General features: G+C 34.9%; 2 protein-coding genes across 2 annotated transcripts; one reads left to right on the plus strand and one right to left on the minus strand.

Annotated features, from left to right (window-relative positions):
• The first annotated feature begins 4,271 nt into the window (after nt 1–4,271).
• On the plus strand, nt 4,272–14,969 carry LOC126699053 (dimethylnonatriene synthase-like). Its single transcript, XM_050396605.1, has 2 exons — nt 4,272–5,201; nt 14,215–14,969. The coding sequence occupies exons 1-2, from the start codon at nt 4,272–4,274 to the stop codon at nt 14,833–14,835; spliced, it is 1,551 nt and encodes a 516-aa protein (XP_050252562.1). The 3' UTR covers nt 14,836–14,969.
• Nucleotides 6,141–7,121, minus strand: LOC126699054 (uncharacterized mitochondrial protein AtMg00820-like). Its single transcript, XM_050396606.1, has 2 exons — nt 6,715–7,121; nt 6,141–6,514 (listed from the first exon to the last, which is right to left on the minus strand). The coding sequence occupies exons 1-2, from the start codon at nt 7,075–7,077 to the stop codon at nt 6,473–6,475; spliced, it is 405 nt and encodes a 134-aa protein (XP_050252563.1). The 5' UTR covers nt 7,078–7,121; the 3' UTR covers nt 6,141–6,472.
• Nucleotides 14,970–17,467: the final 2,498 nt, after the last annotated feature.

A 17,467-nucleotide genomic window follows, 5' to 3' on the forward strand; every position in this document is an offset into this window, starting at 1 on the left:
AATTGGGCCGAGAGCCCTTTTGGTACCCACACCTTCTCCTCGGACGTGGTCGAATTCTATATGGTGCCCAAGGCCCATTGTATGTTCTAGGGACTTTACCCCTACAGTTGTAATACATCAATCTAGGCTATATAAAAATTAGTTAATTCTTATAGATATAGTGCAAATGTGGTTAGTGATTTTCTCAAGTTGTCCTAAATGATGTCAGGGTAACAACTTGTGTCTTAGGACCAACTCAACAACTATAGGAGCCTAAGACGAAAACTTTAAGTAGAGCCTTTTCTTATATATAAATATTATTTAACTAAATAATATTTATTTTCATTATTATCTTTTTGTTGTATAATTTCATTCTCTTCTAATTCTTTTTTGAATGAATTTTTATTCATTTTCTGTTGTGTTTTGTTTAATACTAGTAACAAAGATCATTTTTGAGATTCATTTTATTTTTCGAGTTTTTTCTTTTAAGTTTTTTATATCCATTTTCTAATAGACATTTATAATTAAGTAATATTTCTAAATAAACAAAAAAAAAATGATTTCTAATAAAAAATTATAATTTAACTAAAATAAAATTTAAAGTATAGAACAATAGAACCGAATGTATCAGAAGTAAGATTGCAACTTTACTAAATAATGTGATCAATTTATACTCTAAATCCGAGCAAATAAAAATTTACTTATCATATAACTTAATAAATTAGTACTAAATAAATTATTCTAAAAGGATAACTAATAAAAGTATACCTAAACAATACAAAGTAAATATACAATTAGAAATTGGATAAAAATAAAAACAAAAAAACAAATCAGTTGATGTGATATTACATCAACCTGCACGTGATAATGCTATAATGGATGGTAGGATAGAGACACATAAATTGACACAATTTTTGTCATAACTCGAAATGTAACGAGTTGTAAGTAGTAGAGTTGTTATTGTGGGTCCATGTGAGGACACACCTCTACTACTCACAATTCGTCACATGACAAGTTGTAGCAAAAGTTATGCCAAATAAAAGGTACCTAATCTACAAACGTGTGTCAGTTGGTTTTGTGGGGATTAAAAAAAAGGATAAAAAATTGGAAAGAAAGAGATAAAAAACTAGATGAGATTTGCAATCTCAGTTTTACTTTTGCATTTAGAAAAAGAAGAAAGGGAGATAGAATGCTACCGTCTACCACTACACACCCTTGGTGTGATAGTTACGCCATAAGTATAAGTGCTTGTGGGGTCTCTATCATTTACAACTCGTCACATGACAAGTTGTAGTAAAAGTTATGCCAAATAAAAGGTACCTAATCTCTAAACATGTGTCAGTTGGTTTTGTGGGGATTAAAAAAAAGGATAAAAATTGGAAAGAAAGAGATAAAAAAACTAGATGAGATTTGCAATCTCAGTTTTACTTTTGCATTTAGAAAAAGAAGAAAGGGAGATAGAATGCTACCGTCTACCACCACACATCCTTGGCGTGATGGTCACTCCATAAGTATAAGTGCTTGTGGGGTGTGGGGGGTAAGAGTTGGGGTTCAAGTTTTCAAAAAGGAGTTTTACACACATATACACTTAGATTAGACTAGAGCAGAATTTCTATCTTATATAAAAAAAAATTAAATTAAATAATAAATAATAAATAAATGCTAGAAGCCATGAAGATCAAAGCAAGCACACCACATCGTCCACCTAGATGAGTAGCTACTACCAAGAAAGCTTAACAAGAAAAAGATCAAGATGGAGAACGCTAAGGTGAGTGGTGAGAAAAAAATATGGATTTTTTTTTTTTTCAAGAATTAAGATGGAGAGATAGAGAGAATGATTTGTTTTTTTGGACTTTTTTTTTTCTTAAGAGGTAAATAGTCCCTCTTTTGGTAGATTTCAAGAGGTAAATGTTAGATTTAATGAATTTTTCTGGTCTTAATTTAGATTTTAATTTTGTTACGTGTATTTTGTCTAATTTTAATTTTGTATCAATGGTGGCCTTTTTTGGGTGAAGGGCCTCAATCAGAAGAAGGGTTTTTTTTTTTTCATCTGGAGGCATTAGCTTGTGTTGATTTTAACATTTTAATATATGGGTCCAGTTAATACATTAATCATCACTTTTAGGAAACCTTTTATTTGAAATTGAAAAAGTTGTAAAAAAAAATAGTTAGTCACTTTTTCATTTTTCCATAAAAAGTTTCCTAAAACAGTTTATATAAAAAGTCTTAATTATAACTTGATACTTTGGATTGTATAGATCAATTTGCATTGGATTATTTGAGTATAAAAATCATAGACAAAGTTTAGTTACAAAATTTATTGTAGTTTAAGGTTACAACCTTATTCAATATCATTAACATTACTATATATTTCAAAATTAAATGATTGGATTGTATATTCATTATGCTCTTAATACATATATCAAATTTTGTGCCAATTAGATATTATTTACTATATAATTTATAAGATTATATTTTATACATAATTTTAAACTATAAAGACTTGCAATTTAAACAATATATTGATAACATAGCTCTGATCTTTAACTTTTTAGAAATTTTATAAGTATGAAGGATGTAAAAAGAAAATGTAATCTATACGAGGCACGACTCCCCCTAGGGCTCATGTGTTTGTAAGATCCAATGTATTGGTGCGATGTATACGAGGCTTTAACCTTGTTGGGCATTGGGCCTTGGACCTTAGGGCCTTGTGTGCGCATATGTGTTCTATTGGGCTCATGGCCTTGGCCCAGATAAACCTTAGTACCATTCCAAAACTTAAAGACCACAATAATACCATTATGATACAAACTGCAAATGTGATTCCCTGCCGGTCAACTCTAACCCGGTTGGGAAGTGCAAATCTCTCAGGAAGGGGGATTCATAGATGCTTGGTATTGCCTTAGGAAGTAACGTTGCTTGGAAGATTCCTGAAATGAGGAACCAGTTCCAATGCCACTCTCACCACACCCTACTCCTAACTAAACATCCACTTAGCAATAATAACATTGGACCTCCTATACCACTAACCACAAGAATAATCATAACTCCCCACTAATTATAAGACTATAAATAAGAGAAGCTAGAGAGGAAAAGTGGTTGTTGAAAGGGGCACAAGAAAACAGAGAATATAGAGAAAGGGAAAGCGTGAAGCTAGTGTAGTCGTAGAATAGAAAGAGTAAAACAATTCAGAGGGAGAGGCAATTAAGTTGGATCTCTGTGTTGAGAACGACTCAAAGTAGGAAATCATAAACCCACTTCATAAATAAGTTATGAGCCTAAGTGAGGTTCAGTCCAATAACCTCATTCTTGACGCGCACATAATCTAATAGTGAATTTGTTAAAATTCACTTCCAATAGAAAGATATTGTGTAAAGCTGTAACTAGACATGGCAAAATAGGCGGGTCGGGTTTGGGTCGAGTCAATCGGGTTTTCGGGTTAATCAGGTCACGGGTCAAAACGGGTCATTTTTAAACAGTCGATCAAGTCGCGAGTTGAGTCGGGTCGCGGGTCGAGTCGGCTCGTGGGACAGGTTGAGTTGACCCGTATTTTTCAAACAAGTTTTTTTTTTTTTTTTTTTTTGAAATAGATGCAATCTGTCAATTGTTTTTGAGTTCCTTAACTGTGATTAGATTCTCACTAGTGATACTGTTACCACCTATCAATTACCACTAAATACTTGATACCCAAATTTGGTGCAACTCTTGTTTCAACTTTCTAGAAGCTAATCTTGGTATAATTTTCGATCTGTTTAAAATAGGAAGAGAAAATAAAGGTAACAAGTAAAGATTGACAAACTATAATGAAGTACATAATATATTAAGTAAAGAAGAATAAGTAAATATTTTATCAGAATTACACCTCATCTCAATCTACTCAACATTGGTAGATGTGGCAAAACGGGCGGGTTAGGTCGGCTTGGGTTCAGGTTAGGTCAATCGGGTCACGGATCAAAATGAGTCATTTTTATACGAGTCAAACGGGTCGGGTTAGAAAATTCTAACCCGTTTTGCCATGTCTAGTTGTAACCTTAGGTTATAACAAATTTTGAAACTAAACTTTGTCGGAAATACATATGTATAAAGTCCCATAAAGTAAAGGTGTACTAGGTTAAATTAGCTTATGTAAGCCATTACGATAAGTCTCAATTATAACTGGAATAATCGTTTTGGTGTTTAGCACACATGTAGCTTGTGCTTTACTCTAGTTTTGAGTCTTGTGACACTAGTACTAGTATACTACTATAAATTCAATTTCATATTACTCTTCATCCTAGGATCTCAAGACCGCAATGGAGTCTTTCTTTGATATCCAAACGATTTTAGGACTTCTTGCTTTCATAGCAATCTGTAGTGTCTTAAAAATCACATCAAAAACCAAGAGGGGTTACACCAAATGCATGGGAATCCCTGAACCATCCGGGGCATTACCATTTATTGGCCACCTCCATCTCCTAGGAGGCGAAATGCCAATTGTCCGAACTCTTGGGGCCATGGCAGATAAATATGGCTCATTCTTCTCACTCAAAATTGGTCTCCATCGAATGTTGGTGGTGAGTAGTTGGGAGATGGTAAAGGAATTCCTAGCTACCAATGATAGAACTTTTGCTACGAGGCCAAGCAGAGCAATAGGAAAATACATGTTCTACAACAATGCTATTTTAGCACTTGCACCATATGGGGAGTATTGGCGTGATGTGAGAAAGATGGCCACTCTTGAGCTTCTTTCAAACCATCGGCTTGAAAAGCTAAAGCATGTACGGTTCACAGAAGTGGAGTCTTTGATTAAAGACTTGTACTTGCTTTCTACAGAAAACAAAGTGGTGACTATTAGTGAGTTGTTTGAGCACATGACCTTCAATATCAGCCTCAGGATGATTGTTGGTAAGCGATTTTCCATTGTTGGTGAAAGAAACAGTGAGGTTTCTCGTTTCCACAGCGCCATTAAAGATTCTCTATATCTTAGTGGCGTGTTTGTCTTGTCGGATGCCATTCCATACCTTGAATGGATGGACTACAAAGGGTATTTAGGTTCCATGAAGAGGACTGCTAAGGAACTTGACTCGGTGCTTGATATCTGGCTTGACGAACATCTCCAGAAACAATTAGAGCAGAAGAGTAATGGCGAAAGCGATTTCATGGACGTGATGCTATCAAGCCTTGATGAGGATGCTGTGATTTCTGGGCATACACGTGATGTTATCGTCAAGGCAACTGCACTGGTATGTAGGAAAACTAGTAGGTATTCTCATAGTATATGACGCGGTGTTTTCTCTTTTCACATCAATGGTGAATCTTCCACTAATATGTGAGAAGATGAAATAGCACATCGTGTTCTCATTACACATCTTATCATTAATAGTAAGTAAAAGCCAAATTAATTTGGAGATTTATTTAGGACTCTATTAGTTCATGGAAAAGGATCCAGGCCATTTATGTCTTGTCCATTTTGTCTAGTTTGTATTGTATTTCATGAATAAAAGAATATACATCACTGCCTTTATATAGGAGGCATATGTGTGCAGTACAAGTAGAATGTAGTACAAGTACAAGTGTGCTATACAAGTAACCTAATTGGGCCTAAAGCCCATAACACAATATACGTTAACAGCCCCCCTCAAACTCAAGGTGGATGTGAGACCAACTTGAGGTTGTCAACCAAATCACGAGTGCGTCCCTTAGGAAGTGACTTGGTGAAGATATCTGCAAGCTGATCTTTGGAGGAGACGGAGAAAAGCTAAAGAGCACCATGGACAAGATGATAACGGATAAAATGACAATCAATCTCGATGTGTTTAGTCCGTTCATGAAAGACATCATTATGAGCAATATGAATGGCACTCTGGTTGTCACAATAAAGGGGAGTAGCAGAGGAGGTGGACACACCCAAATCCTTAAGGAGCCATCGTAGCCAAAGGAGCTCAGATGTGGTATCAGCAAAAGCACGATATTTTGCTTCAGTACTGGAGCGGGCCACAAAAGTTTGTTTCTTGTTTCGCCAAGAAATCAAAGAAGAACCAAGGAGAAAACAGTAACCTGTAGTAGACCTGCGATCAGTAGGATCTCCTGCCCAATCAGCATCAGAGAATGCACGGAGTACAAGAGGAGACTGAGCTGAGTAGAAAAGGCCATGAAAGAGGGTACCCTTCAAGTATTGAAGAATGCGCAGAACAGCAGCATAGTGAGTTGATCGTGGAGCAGACAGATACTGGCTCACCTGATGAACAGCATAGGAGATGTCTGGACGAGTAACTGTGAGATAAACTAGGCTGCCAACCAATTGTCTGTAAAGAGAGGGATTAGACAATGGTTTCCCCCTGAGGGAGTCAGATGCGCATTAAGCTCAACTGGAGTGTCAACAGTCTTGCTATCAGTAAGTCCAGCTCGAGACAAGAGTTCAGAAGCATACTTAGCTTGAGTAAGATAAAGTCCATCAGTAGAATGAGTGATTTCAAGACCCAAGAAGTAGCTGAGATGTCCAAGATCTTTCATCTCAAATTGCTGACTGAGAAAATCCTTGAGTTCTTGAATGCCACTGAGGTCATCACCAGTTATGATCATATCATCCACATACAGGAGAAGTAAAATAGTGCCTCTGTCAATGCGACGAAGAAATAAGGCAGAATCATAATGACTGGCCATGTAACCCAAATGAGAGATGGTAGTGCTGAATTTGGCAAACCAAGCTCGTGGAGCTTGTTTAAGGCCATAAAGTGCACGTCGAAGGTAACAAACCTTGTTTGAGTCAACAGAGAGACCAGGAGGAGGTTGCATATAAACTTCTTCATGTAAATCCCCATTAAGGAATGCATTTTTGACATCCATCTGAAAAAGATCCCATTTACGGGCAGCAGCAACAGCTAAGAGGGCACGGACAGATGAGATACGAGCAACCGAAGCAAAGGTCTCTTCATAATCAATCCCATACTCCTGTGTAAAACCTTTTGCAACAAGACGAGCTTTGTAGCGCTCAATCGACCCATCAGAGCGAGTCTTAATCTTGTAGATCCACTTACAACCAACCACAGATTTCCCGGGAGGGAGTGTCACCAAATCCCAAGTATGGTTTTTAGATAATGCATCAAGTTCCTCTTTCATTGCAATCTGCCATAAAGGGTCAGTGGAAGCCTCACGATAGGTGTGAGGCTTATGTAATGTAGCAAGAGCAGTGTAACAATGATAGTCAAGTAAATGCGTAGGAATAGATCTTACTCGAATTGAGTGACGAGGTGGAATGTCTTGTGCAAGATCTTCAGGCGGAGCAGGAGCAGGGGACCCAAGCTCAGGGTTGGGGTTGGGTAGCTCGTCTTCAACCTGTTCATCTTCCACCTGTTCATTAAAGGGTGAACTAGGAAAGGGATCAATGATATCTGGTGGTTGGACAGAGAAGTCTACAAGAGAATCAGGAGCAACTACAGGAGGATCAGGAGCAGCTACAGAAGGAATATGTGCCTTATCTGGAAAAAGATCTAAAACAGAGGAGGAAGATAGGGAGGCACGAAAGTGAGAGAGCTCGACAAAGAGGCGATGTTCCCAAAAGACAACATTGCGAGAAATACGAAGACGATGAGAGACAGGGTCATAACACCGATACCCCTTTTGAGTTTCGCCATAGCCAAGAAAACAACAAAGCCTTGACCGAGGCTCAAGTTTGTTATGCTCATGTGGCTGAAGAAGAACGAAACAAGCAGAACCAAAGGAGCGAAGGTGGTGATAGTCTGGACATGACCCAAAAAGGCGCTCATATGGAGTTTGATTTTGGATAACCGGACTCGGAATGCGATTAATAGTATGAACAGCATGAAGAGCAGCTTCGCCCTAAAAAGGAGCAGGAACTTTGGCAGAGAGAAGAAGAGCACGAACAGTGTCAAGAATATGACGAAGTTTCCGTTCGGCTCTACCATTTTGCTAAGAGGTACCTGGACAAGTTAGTTGATGAACAGTGCCATAGGAATGCAAAACAGCTTGGAAAGCATATTGAGTATATTCAAGAGCATTATCAAATCGAAAAATTTTGATGCGTTTGGAAAACTGAGTTTCAACCATTTTTGCAAAATTAGAATATACTTGCAATAATTCAGAACGATGTTTCATATTAAAAATCCAGCTATAGCGAGAGTAATCATCAACAAAGACAACAAAATATCGAGACCCACCAATACTAGAGACAGAAGAAGGGCCCCAAACATCAGAATGAATAAGGTCAAAGATATCAGTGGATATTGATTCACTAGTATTGAAAGGCAAAACTGGTTGTTTTCCTAATTGGCACGAAACACAATCAAAATTTTTTGTAGACACTGAACCTAACAAACCTCTAGAAGCTAATTGTTGTACCCGAGAGGAAGATGCATGACCAAGTCGAGCATGCCAAAGTGCAAGGGAAGGAATTGAAGAAGCTGTAGCAGCTGCAGCAACAGAAACTGGAGCAACAAGTGGAAGACGAAGGTTGTCCACGGGAAACATACGCCCAACTCTGGGACCAGTCCCAAGCTCCTATCCTGTCCTCGGATCCTGCACAATACACCCAGAATAATCAAAGATAATGCGATAACCCAACTCAGCTAATTGTCCAACAGAAAATAAATTATAAGAAAGGTCAGGAACATTTAAGACTCCAGGAACCGAGAGATTGGAGGTCGCAACGGAACCTATATTATGACCAGACATTGTGGAACCATTTGCTGTGCGAATATTAAGAGGGTGCGGTGCAGGTTTAAGGTCAGAAAATAAGGACGAGTGAGGTGTCATGTGATTGCAACAAGCAGAATCCATAAGCCAAGAGGTAGGAGACATACCAGATAAAGCTGAGAGATAAGAGGAATAAGATGCATTACCAACCGTACGAATGACATTGGTGATGATATTTATAAGGTCATCTCTGGAAATGGTGAAAGTGGATCCAGAAGACTGAGACTTTGCAGAGACGGGAGCCATAGGTTGGACACTCTCAGTGTTAGCAACAGTAGCAGCAGAGATGGAAACAGCTGATTTGTTGCGTTGATAGCAAGTCTCAATATTATGGCCAAAACGTTTGCAAAAATTACAAAAACGTTTGTTGGATTGTCGGCGACGATTGTTGCAAGAGGAAGAAGACTTGTCCTTATTCTTCATTTTGAAGCAAAATATGCAAAAATAGACTACACAAATGAAATCTACGCGAAAAACTGGGTCAGGAGAACCTGGACAGAAAAAGTCAACGGTCAAAGTCAACGGTCAACGCCTGGTCAACAGTCAACGGTCGGTCAACGCCTGGTCAACTGTCAACAGTCGGTCAACGGTCAACGGCCAGCAGATGACGTCACAGGATGACGTGGCGATGACGTCAGCAGAACAGTGGATGCTGACGCAGTTAGGGCTGACGTGGCAGAGGGGATGACGTCAGCAGACCAGGTTCTGGCGCGTGTCAGCGCATGGACGGCGCGTGGCGGCGCGTGCAGAGAAACTACGGCGCGTGGTGGCGCGTGTAGCGCGTGATCAGCATCACAGCAGCTTTGAGAGGCGCGTGGGGGCGCGTGCGGTCTCCGATGGAGGCGAGGCTTCCACGAATGTGTAGATCGGCGCAGGACGATCTCAGTGGTACCTTCAAAAATGAAATCGGAGCAATATTTGCAGCGGTGATGTAAAGGGCAGTGGTCTGTGCAGTGTGAAACTCCTTAATGACGGCGGCTGCAGGTCCGGAACCCAAGGACGATGGCTGGATGACGTCAGAGGTTCAACGGCGAGAGGCTGCGGTGGCAGTTGTGATGGCGGAAGCGTTAGTAAAGAAAGGAAGTCACACTAATGAAGACAAGACTGCTAAGAAAAGGTCAGAGCAGTGGCTCTGATACCATGTTAGAAATACAGAATAATTGTATTGTATTTCATGAATAAAAGAATATACATCACTGCCTTTATATAGGAGGCATATGTGTGCAGTACAAGTAGAGTGTAGTACAAGTACAAGTGTGCTATACAAGTAACCTAATTGGGCCTAAAGCCCATAACACAATACACGTTAACAAAATTTATAGAAATTTAGTGGTATAGCAGACAAAATGAACAAGACTTGAAAGGGAGAGGATCTTGTTTTCTATTTCATGATATGCAAATAATATATATACTTTGATTTTCCTTTAAGAAAACGAATCTACAAGCTATTTATCAGTAGCAACAGAATGACTTTCGTTAAAGAAAGTCAACTGATAAACTTTTTACCTTGCAATGCATCAGAAAGTTTAAATGTTTAATACAATATTTTTTTTTGTTTTTTTTTTTAAATATAAATTTTTTTAATTATGGTAGTTATTAATAGACATTTATTATATTTGTATATAAAACTATATATTATAAAATTAGACATTTATTAAGGTTGAGAGTTTTTTTTTTTTTTTTTTTTTTTTTTTTTTTTTTTTTTTTTAAGTATTAAGATTATGTGTATGATACCATATGTTTTACCATTTAAAAAATATATCTTATGTGATAAGATTCTAAAGGTGGGCTTACATATGGAATAGAATTTAAATAGAATTAATAAATATTAATGATGTGAAAAATGTAAAGCCTCAACTCCTTATGTGGCATAACAGTATGAGGCTATCAAAAAATCAATACACTACAGTTTTATATAGATTGTATATATAGTAGATTATGGATCCAATTAATGAGCATTGAATTATATTAGAGAAAGTTGAGTTTCTTTTTTTTTTTTTTTTTTTTTAATAATTGCAATCAACTATTTTTGTCTTCTTTTTCACCAAAAAAAAAAAAAAAACTATCTTATCTTGGAGACTCACAACATTCAATTAAACAAATTTTTGATAATCATCAGTTAAACAATTTTTTTTTTTTTAACTTTTATTACTTTTCAATACTGTGAAATCCTCTTAATTCCTTTTCAATGATTGCAATCAAACACCTTTTAATATATATTAGCCAAACAAATACGGAGAGGATAGACTTTCAAAGTTAAAAGAAGAAGGTCATGAAATTATTGTCTGGCCTTTTGTTTTTCTTAGAGATATTTTTTACCCCACTTGAAATTATTTTCCTTTGCTTTTTGGAATTTGAGCAAAAAACATATTCTAAGGGGACCCAAATGAAATACGAAATAACTTTTAATTGATAGTCTAAGGGGAACAAAAAACAATAAAGATATATGATAGATTCTAGGAATTACTCACTTGAGGATAGAGAATTACATATTCTCAACGTGAATAAAAGTGACTATTTTATTTTGTTACGTTGGTATAATATTTGTATTTTGTTGCAGTTGTTATTATTTATTTGTTATTATTTCTATAAAAATATTTTAAATTAAATGACAGAGCTTAAGCATTGTACTAAATTAGCCTATACAGCTACACCTATTCATACATAAATAATATATTAAGTGTCTACTTAGTTAATTAAATGCTTGAACAATTACTACATCTACTTTTTTTTTTTTTTGAATTACTAATTTTATAAGAAACAGTTATTATAATATGATAACAATGCACACACATGTAATAATATTTTCTAATTATTAAATTATATAAAGTTATATTATATTTATACCATACGCGCACACACATTCATACAAATAAGATTATAACAAAATAAAAAATAAAAAAAAATAACGCATACAATCAGTATCAAACACATACTTATACAAATATAATATAAATTTATAATAAATAGAAACACTTACAAACACTCATGTTTTGCTTTTAGAGTCGAAAATACTGAGATAGTCAGACAGAGAAAAGAGATGAGAAGTGATTCATGAGAGAGAGAGAGAGAGAGAGAGAGGTATGTGATCTGTGTTGTTGTTTGACTTTGGGCTATGCTAATATGTGATCAGGTGTGCAAGATTTAAGTTAGGGGCAAGGGAGTTTAATTGAACCCCCTAGTTCCGCACTTGCTGTCACACCGGAAACTCACGAGAGAAACACTAGAAAATGGTTGAAATTCACTCTATAATTATCCTCCCAAGGAGAAATTATTAGGTTCACTAGGAGGACTATTGACGTGGTCCTCTTTGACCTCCCAACCAATAAAATGCTATTATTTATGCAAATGTGACATCATCTGATAATTTTTATTTTTTAATCCTTGTGCTGATTAGGAAGTTCACACATACATTTGCATAGATAAAATCATCCCATTAGTTAGGGAGGATCACATTTGCAATTCTCTCGGTGTAAATAATAATTTCTCCCTCACAAGGACTAAGCTTTATATAACAATAAATAAACTCCTAAAACCATAAATTTAAAGTAAATTAAATGAGTTTATCTTGGAAATATTCCTTTTTTTTTGGGGGGTACTCTAGGTCTAGGATACACTCAAACTTCATAATATTTATTATTTTGTGCCCAAACCCTTTTCTCTCTTCAATTTATTTATTTATTTATACATAAGTACGACGATAGATATACTAATATAAATATCAGAAGTTTGGTACCTTGATAATTCATTTAGTTTAGGAGGGCAAAATAAAAAATTAAAAGGTTGACAAGCCTGTGGCATGAGGTCCACCTAAAAAAAAAAAATTATTTTTATGTTTGTGTGTGTGTTTTATATGCAACTAAAATGCTTTAATAAACAAAAAATCTTTTCCTCATAAATAGAAAATTAATGACAAATTAAGAAATAAAGTATAAGCCTTTAATAAAAATTACCCATTTATTTTTTATTTTGAATTAATTTCTTGCATATATGTGTATACATGTGTGCAGTGGTGGAGCCAAAAAATTTATTTAGGGGGGGCTAATTTAAATCTAACAAAATTATTAGAGGAAGAATTAGGGTTTTGTTAGCATTTGGAAGAGCCATGGGCTGAGGAAATGGGCTAGATGAGATTTTTTATCATACTAAATTTATTATTTTTGGGTATTTTGTATCAATTTAGCTTGATTGGGTTTGACTTTTATTGGACTAGTTAAAAAATTTGTGCAGCAAATTCTAAAATCTAATTTTTCCACGGGGGCTAGTGATAAATTTTTTGTCTAATTTGTGATTTTTTTAATAGTGTTATAGGAAATTTTAAAAAGCTAGGGGGCCATGGCTTACCCCTAGCCCCCCCCTTGGCTTCGCCAGTGTATGTGTGTGTATATCATATGAATTCTTATTATGCAAAATGTATTTATAGTTACAGTAACTATGCAAATATACATAATTAGTATCCATATGCAAATCTATTTTTAATACTCTCTGATCTCTCTCTCTCTCTCTCTCTCTCACACACACACACACACACACACACAAAAATGATTTGGAAGGGTAATAAAAAACTAATAAAGAAATAATGCATTAATGAAATTTAGTTTAAAATAGATAATTTGGTATGGTTGTTTTTTGAAAAGTGGTTATGTAAAAAAAAAAAAAAAAAGGGTTTATGCTAAAATATTCAAAAAAATTTGTACGAACTAATGAAAATACCCTAAGAAACTTAAATTAGACAAAATCTAATAAAAATAGAACTTAAATATATTGACACTGCAATAACTAACACACACACACACATACAAATATGTGAAGTTTTACAATTTTTTTCTATTAAAATGAAAATTCAACTTAACTTTTCAATTTTTGCTGTTGCAATATTTTTGTTGTGTGCACAGCATTACTCAATTAAAAATATTTTCTTTCTTAATACTATAATTTTTATTGTGTCCATAGAATTACTCCTATTAACGATTTAACTCAACTCAATTTTTTTGTTGTTGCATTTTTGTTGTTTCCATTGCATTATTATTATTATTTTTTTTTAATTCTATAACTTTGTTTACACCTATTGGTCTTTGTAACTTTATTTTAGGGTGTTTATTTTTTTAGGGCATTCATTTTTTATTTATGGTACACAAAAAATAAAAATAAAATATTATATATAATGTTTTTTGAAGGCCAAGGTTCATTTGAATGCCAAGGGCCTTGTAATTGAAATAGTACCTCCCTATGCATAAAGTGCTTGAGAATATAGGAGAGAAATGTTCGAGTTACATGATTAGCAGTATGTTGTAATTATCTCTAAAAAAAAAATTCATATAAACACCCTAATCATAATGTAGCGTGCAATTGCCTAGAAGTGAACTCATAATAAAATGATAAATGCCAATAGATCATAATGTCAAGAAAAATGCTAAAACTAATAGTAATTTTACTACAAAAGGCTCAAGAGCCTAATATGATCATGAAAATGATTATTGCTCTTTCTATACAAAGATACTATATTAGCTTTGAGTAATTCCATTAGACTTTTTGTGTGTGCAGTTTCTCTTAATTACAGGCTCCGAAAGCACATCTATTACACTAACATGGGTACTGTCCCTACTTTTAAACCACCCATGTGTGCTAAAGGCTGCGCAAGAAGAGCTAGACTTGCACGTTGGGAAAGATAAATGGGTGGAAGAATCTGATATTAGGAACTTAAACTATCTTCAAGCCATTGTTAAGGAAACTTTACGCCTATACCCGCCTGGTCCTGTCACAGGACTGCGTGAAGCTATGGAAGATTGTAATGTTGGTGGCTATTATGTTCCTAAGCGCACTCGTTTGATCATCAATATATGGAAGCTGCAACGAGACCCACGTGTGTGGTCGAACCCATCTGAATTCAAACCGGAGAGGTTTATGACAACACATGCAAATGTTGATGTTAGGGGTCAAAATTTTGAGTATATTCCATTTAGTTCTGGTAGAAGGTCGTGCCCTGCAATCACATTCGGCATGCAAGTTGTTCATTTGGCACTGGCTCGTTTGCTTCAAGGATTTGATATCATGACTGTGGGTGGTGCAAAGGTGGATATGCGTGAAGGATCAGGACTTGACTTACCAAAGGTAGCTCCACTAAATGTTATTCTCAAGCCTCGTCTTCCTATGGAGCTCTACTAATGCCTTTGAAGCTACTTCTTTGTGAAGGTTACTTAATATTGTGAAATATACATGTCTTAGTTGAAGTGTTAAATAAAGATTTGGCTATATCTTTATCCTTATCTAAACATATATATCCCTGTTGTTTAGGTTGCTATTACCAACTCTTTTCTTGAGAATACTAATTAAAAATAAATTTCAATAGCCCTTTTGTCTTTTAAATTTTTATTTTTTGTTTTAAAAAAATATTTCGCTACCCACTCTCTTGAGATTTTATGAAATGATACTCTCCTTAAACAACAAACCTTGATTAGGGTTAAATATAATATAAAGACAACATATACGTTCATTGACGTCTATACTGTCTTTTCTCTGTGGAAACCCCATTAGGCTCCCTTAAATTGTTAGTTTTAATGCAACACGGGTATCTTCAAAATTACCACTTTACCATTTGTGATACTCGGCTCGGATTGCTAAGAATCAAGACAATCAAGCACATTTATCCCTTTATATATAGATTTTAATTGAATTCTCAATTTTGTATCACATGTCTCATTTAAGTTTTAATTTTTTGTCAAGTGAATTATTGAGGTAAAAATTGAAAAATTCAAATGCAATTAGATTATAATTGGATTTCAATTGGAATCCAATTTTTCGTCACGTGTTCATCTAAGTTTTTAATTATTGTAGCAAGTAAATTATTGAGTGCAAAAATCGAAAAGTCTAAATTCAATTAAATTCTAAATCATATATATATATATATATATAATGAAAAACCATTACATATTTTAGAAATGTATGATTTAAAATAAAATAAAATAAAAATATGAACAATACAATTGTGATTGTTTTTAACTGTACTTGTGTTTATACTCGGAGCTACACACTAGTAAGATGTAAAAGCCAAAATTTTCAAATTTCCATGATGAAATATAGTCAGTGGAAGTTTGTATATATGGAGAGGCCATATAAAAAAATAAATAAATAAAAAAAAAAACAAAAAAAAACATCAGTAAACATGATCACAATGGCTCAGCACCACACAATACCTACGTCCTCCTATCGCCATACTTTGCGGGTTGTCATGCAACATGGGCCTAAGATCCACAATTTTCCATTTGTATGGCCCTAATTTATTTATTATTGGACAAGGTTACAAGAACTACAATCTAGATGTTGCTAACCCATTTTTTCCTTAGGCCTCAAGAGAACAGGCCTAAGGGCCCAGGTCAGCAAGCCAGGCCGCAAACAATAAAACCCAATTCTGTAAAATAAATAAGCTACAGAAAATAGGGTCTGTAGTAGAAAAAAAGCTTTAAGAAGGACCCAAAATCTTCAAATCCAATGCAAAACTGTCCATGTCCTTATACGTTTACCCAAGCTCAACACCCAAATGAGCTAGTTAGTCCTACATTAACATTAATTGCCCTAGCACCCTCTCAGGGTTTTTTTTTTTTTTTTTTTTTTTAATACCCAATGAAAAAAGAGTCCAAGTACATCAATATTCTTTTGTCCTCATATAAGTTTGTCATTCATAATAATAATAATAATAATAATAATAACTAATCGCTAACCCGTGCAATGCAAGGGCTAGTTGTGAAAATATATATTTATAGATAATTGATGGTTAATAAGTATGAATAAATAAAAAATGAAATTAGACTATTTGTAAAAAAATAGCTTTACCTAATTTAGTTAGAATTTTTTTACATGACCTCAATCCTAATTTGTTCAAAATTTATTTAGTTTTGGATCCCTTTATTAAATTCTAAATAGTTCTAATTAACATAGTTGAAGACTATATGTAACTATACCATAGAAAACAGTTACAGGACACAAGTTATATAACATAAGATTTGGAGAGATCCAACAGTAATTGGGTCAAATAATGAACAGCTAGAGAATTGAAGCTACTTCTAACACATTACACATGATAGTTTTTGGTACAAAAATGGTGTGAAAAGTTAAACCTTATTAAGTTAGAAAATGCAAGTCTGTCGTCATAGGTTGTTCCTGCAATCTTGGTCAACTTCTTCCTTTGCAAACCTATTCAATCCTTTTGCAACCACTGACAAACAAAATTAGTCTAAATCCAAGGTCTCTAGTTTTTATTGCAACCTCCACGATTGCATCCTAAAATGCTGCTGGGTAAGATGTTGATAGACTACTAGGCTCCCCCACTAATATTAGATCTCTCTTCAAGTCCTTTGCTTCATATGCATAGCCACTTTGTTTCAATTTCCTTTTCCTTCAACAAACTACTTTGATAATGAGTTGCCAATCCCTATTGGAGACATCTTTATGAGTTGGTATGCTGTGATCTTGACATTAGGATTGTCCATTTCTAAAGGCCTCCTAGTACCTGCATAAAAGAGATTTGGCAGTGAGTGAGAACAACATTTATCAGATTTGGGGTCTTCCCATCATGAACCACTTGATTTCTATGGTTCCATAAGGACCATAGAATGGTAAAAAGATATTGAAGATATTGGTCCTTTTCCTGATTGACTATATGTAACTATAAAAAGTAAAATTTTAACATATAGATTAGAATAACAATGTAGAAAAATAGCATTTCAAATGGTTATTTGTAGGAAATCCCTAGGGATGCAAATTAAATCACAATTAGCAACTTGCCCCATCGTCACTAAGC

Source organism: Quercus robur, chromosome 9, assembly GCF_932294415.1.
Source record: "Quercus robur chromosome 9, dhQueRobu3.1, whole genome shotgun sequence".
Lineage (NCBI taxonomy): Eukaryota > Viridiplantae > Streptophyta > Magnoliopsida > Fagales > Fagaceae > Quercus > Quercus robur.

Excerpts from the sequence above, each read along its gene's own strand:
- LOC126699053 (XM_050396605.1), top strand. The coding sequence starts at position 4,272 with ATGGAGTCTTTCTTTGATATCCAAACGATTTTAGGACTTCTTGCTTTC. Across the intron at positions 5,202-14,214 it reads TCGTCAAGGCAACTGCACTG|TTTCTCTTAATTACAGGCTC; the intron begins GTATGTAGGAAA and ends TTGTGTGTGCAG.
- LOC126699054 (XM_050396606.1), bottom strand. The coding sequence starts at position 7,077 with ATGAAAGAGGAACTTGATGCATTATCTAAAAACCATACTTGGGATTTG. Across the intron at positions 6,515-6,714 it reads TCTCTGTTGACTCAAACAAG|TGGCATTCAAGAACTCAAGG; the intron begins GTTTGTTACCTT and ends TGATGACCTCAG.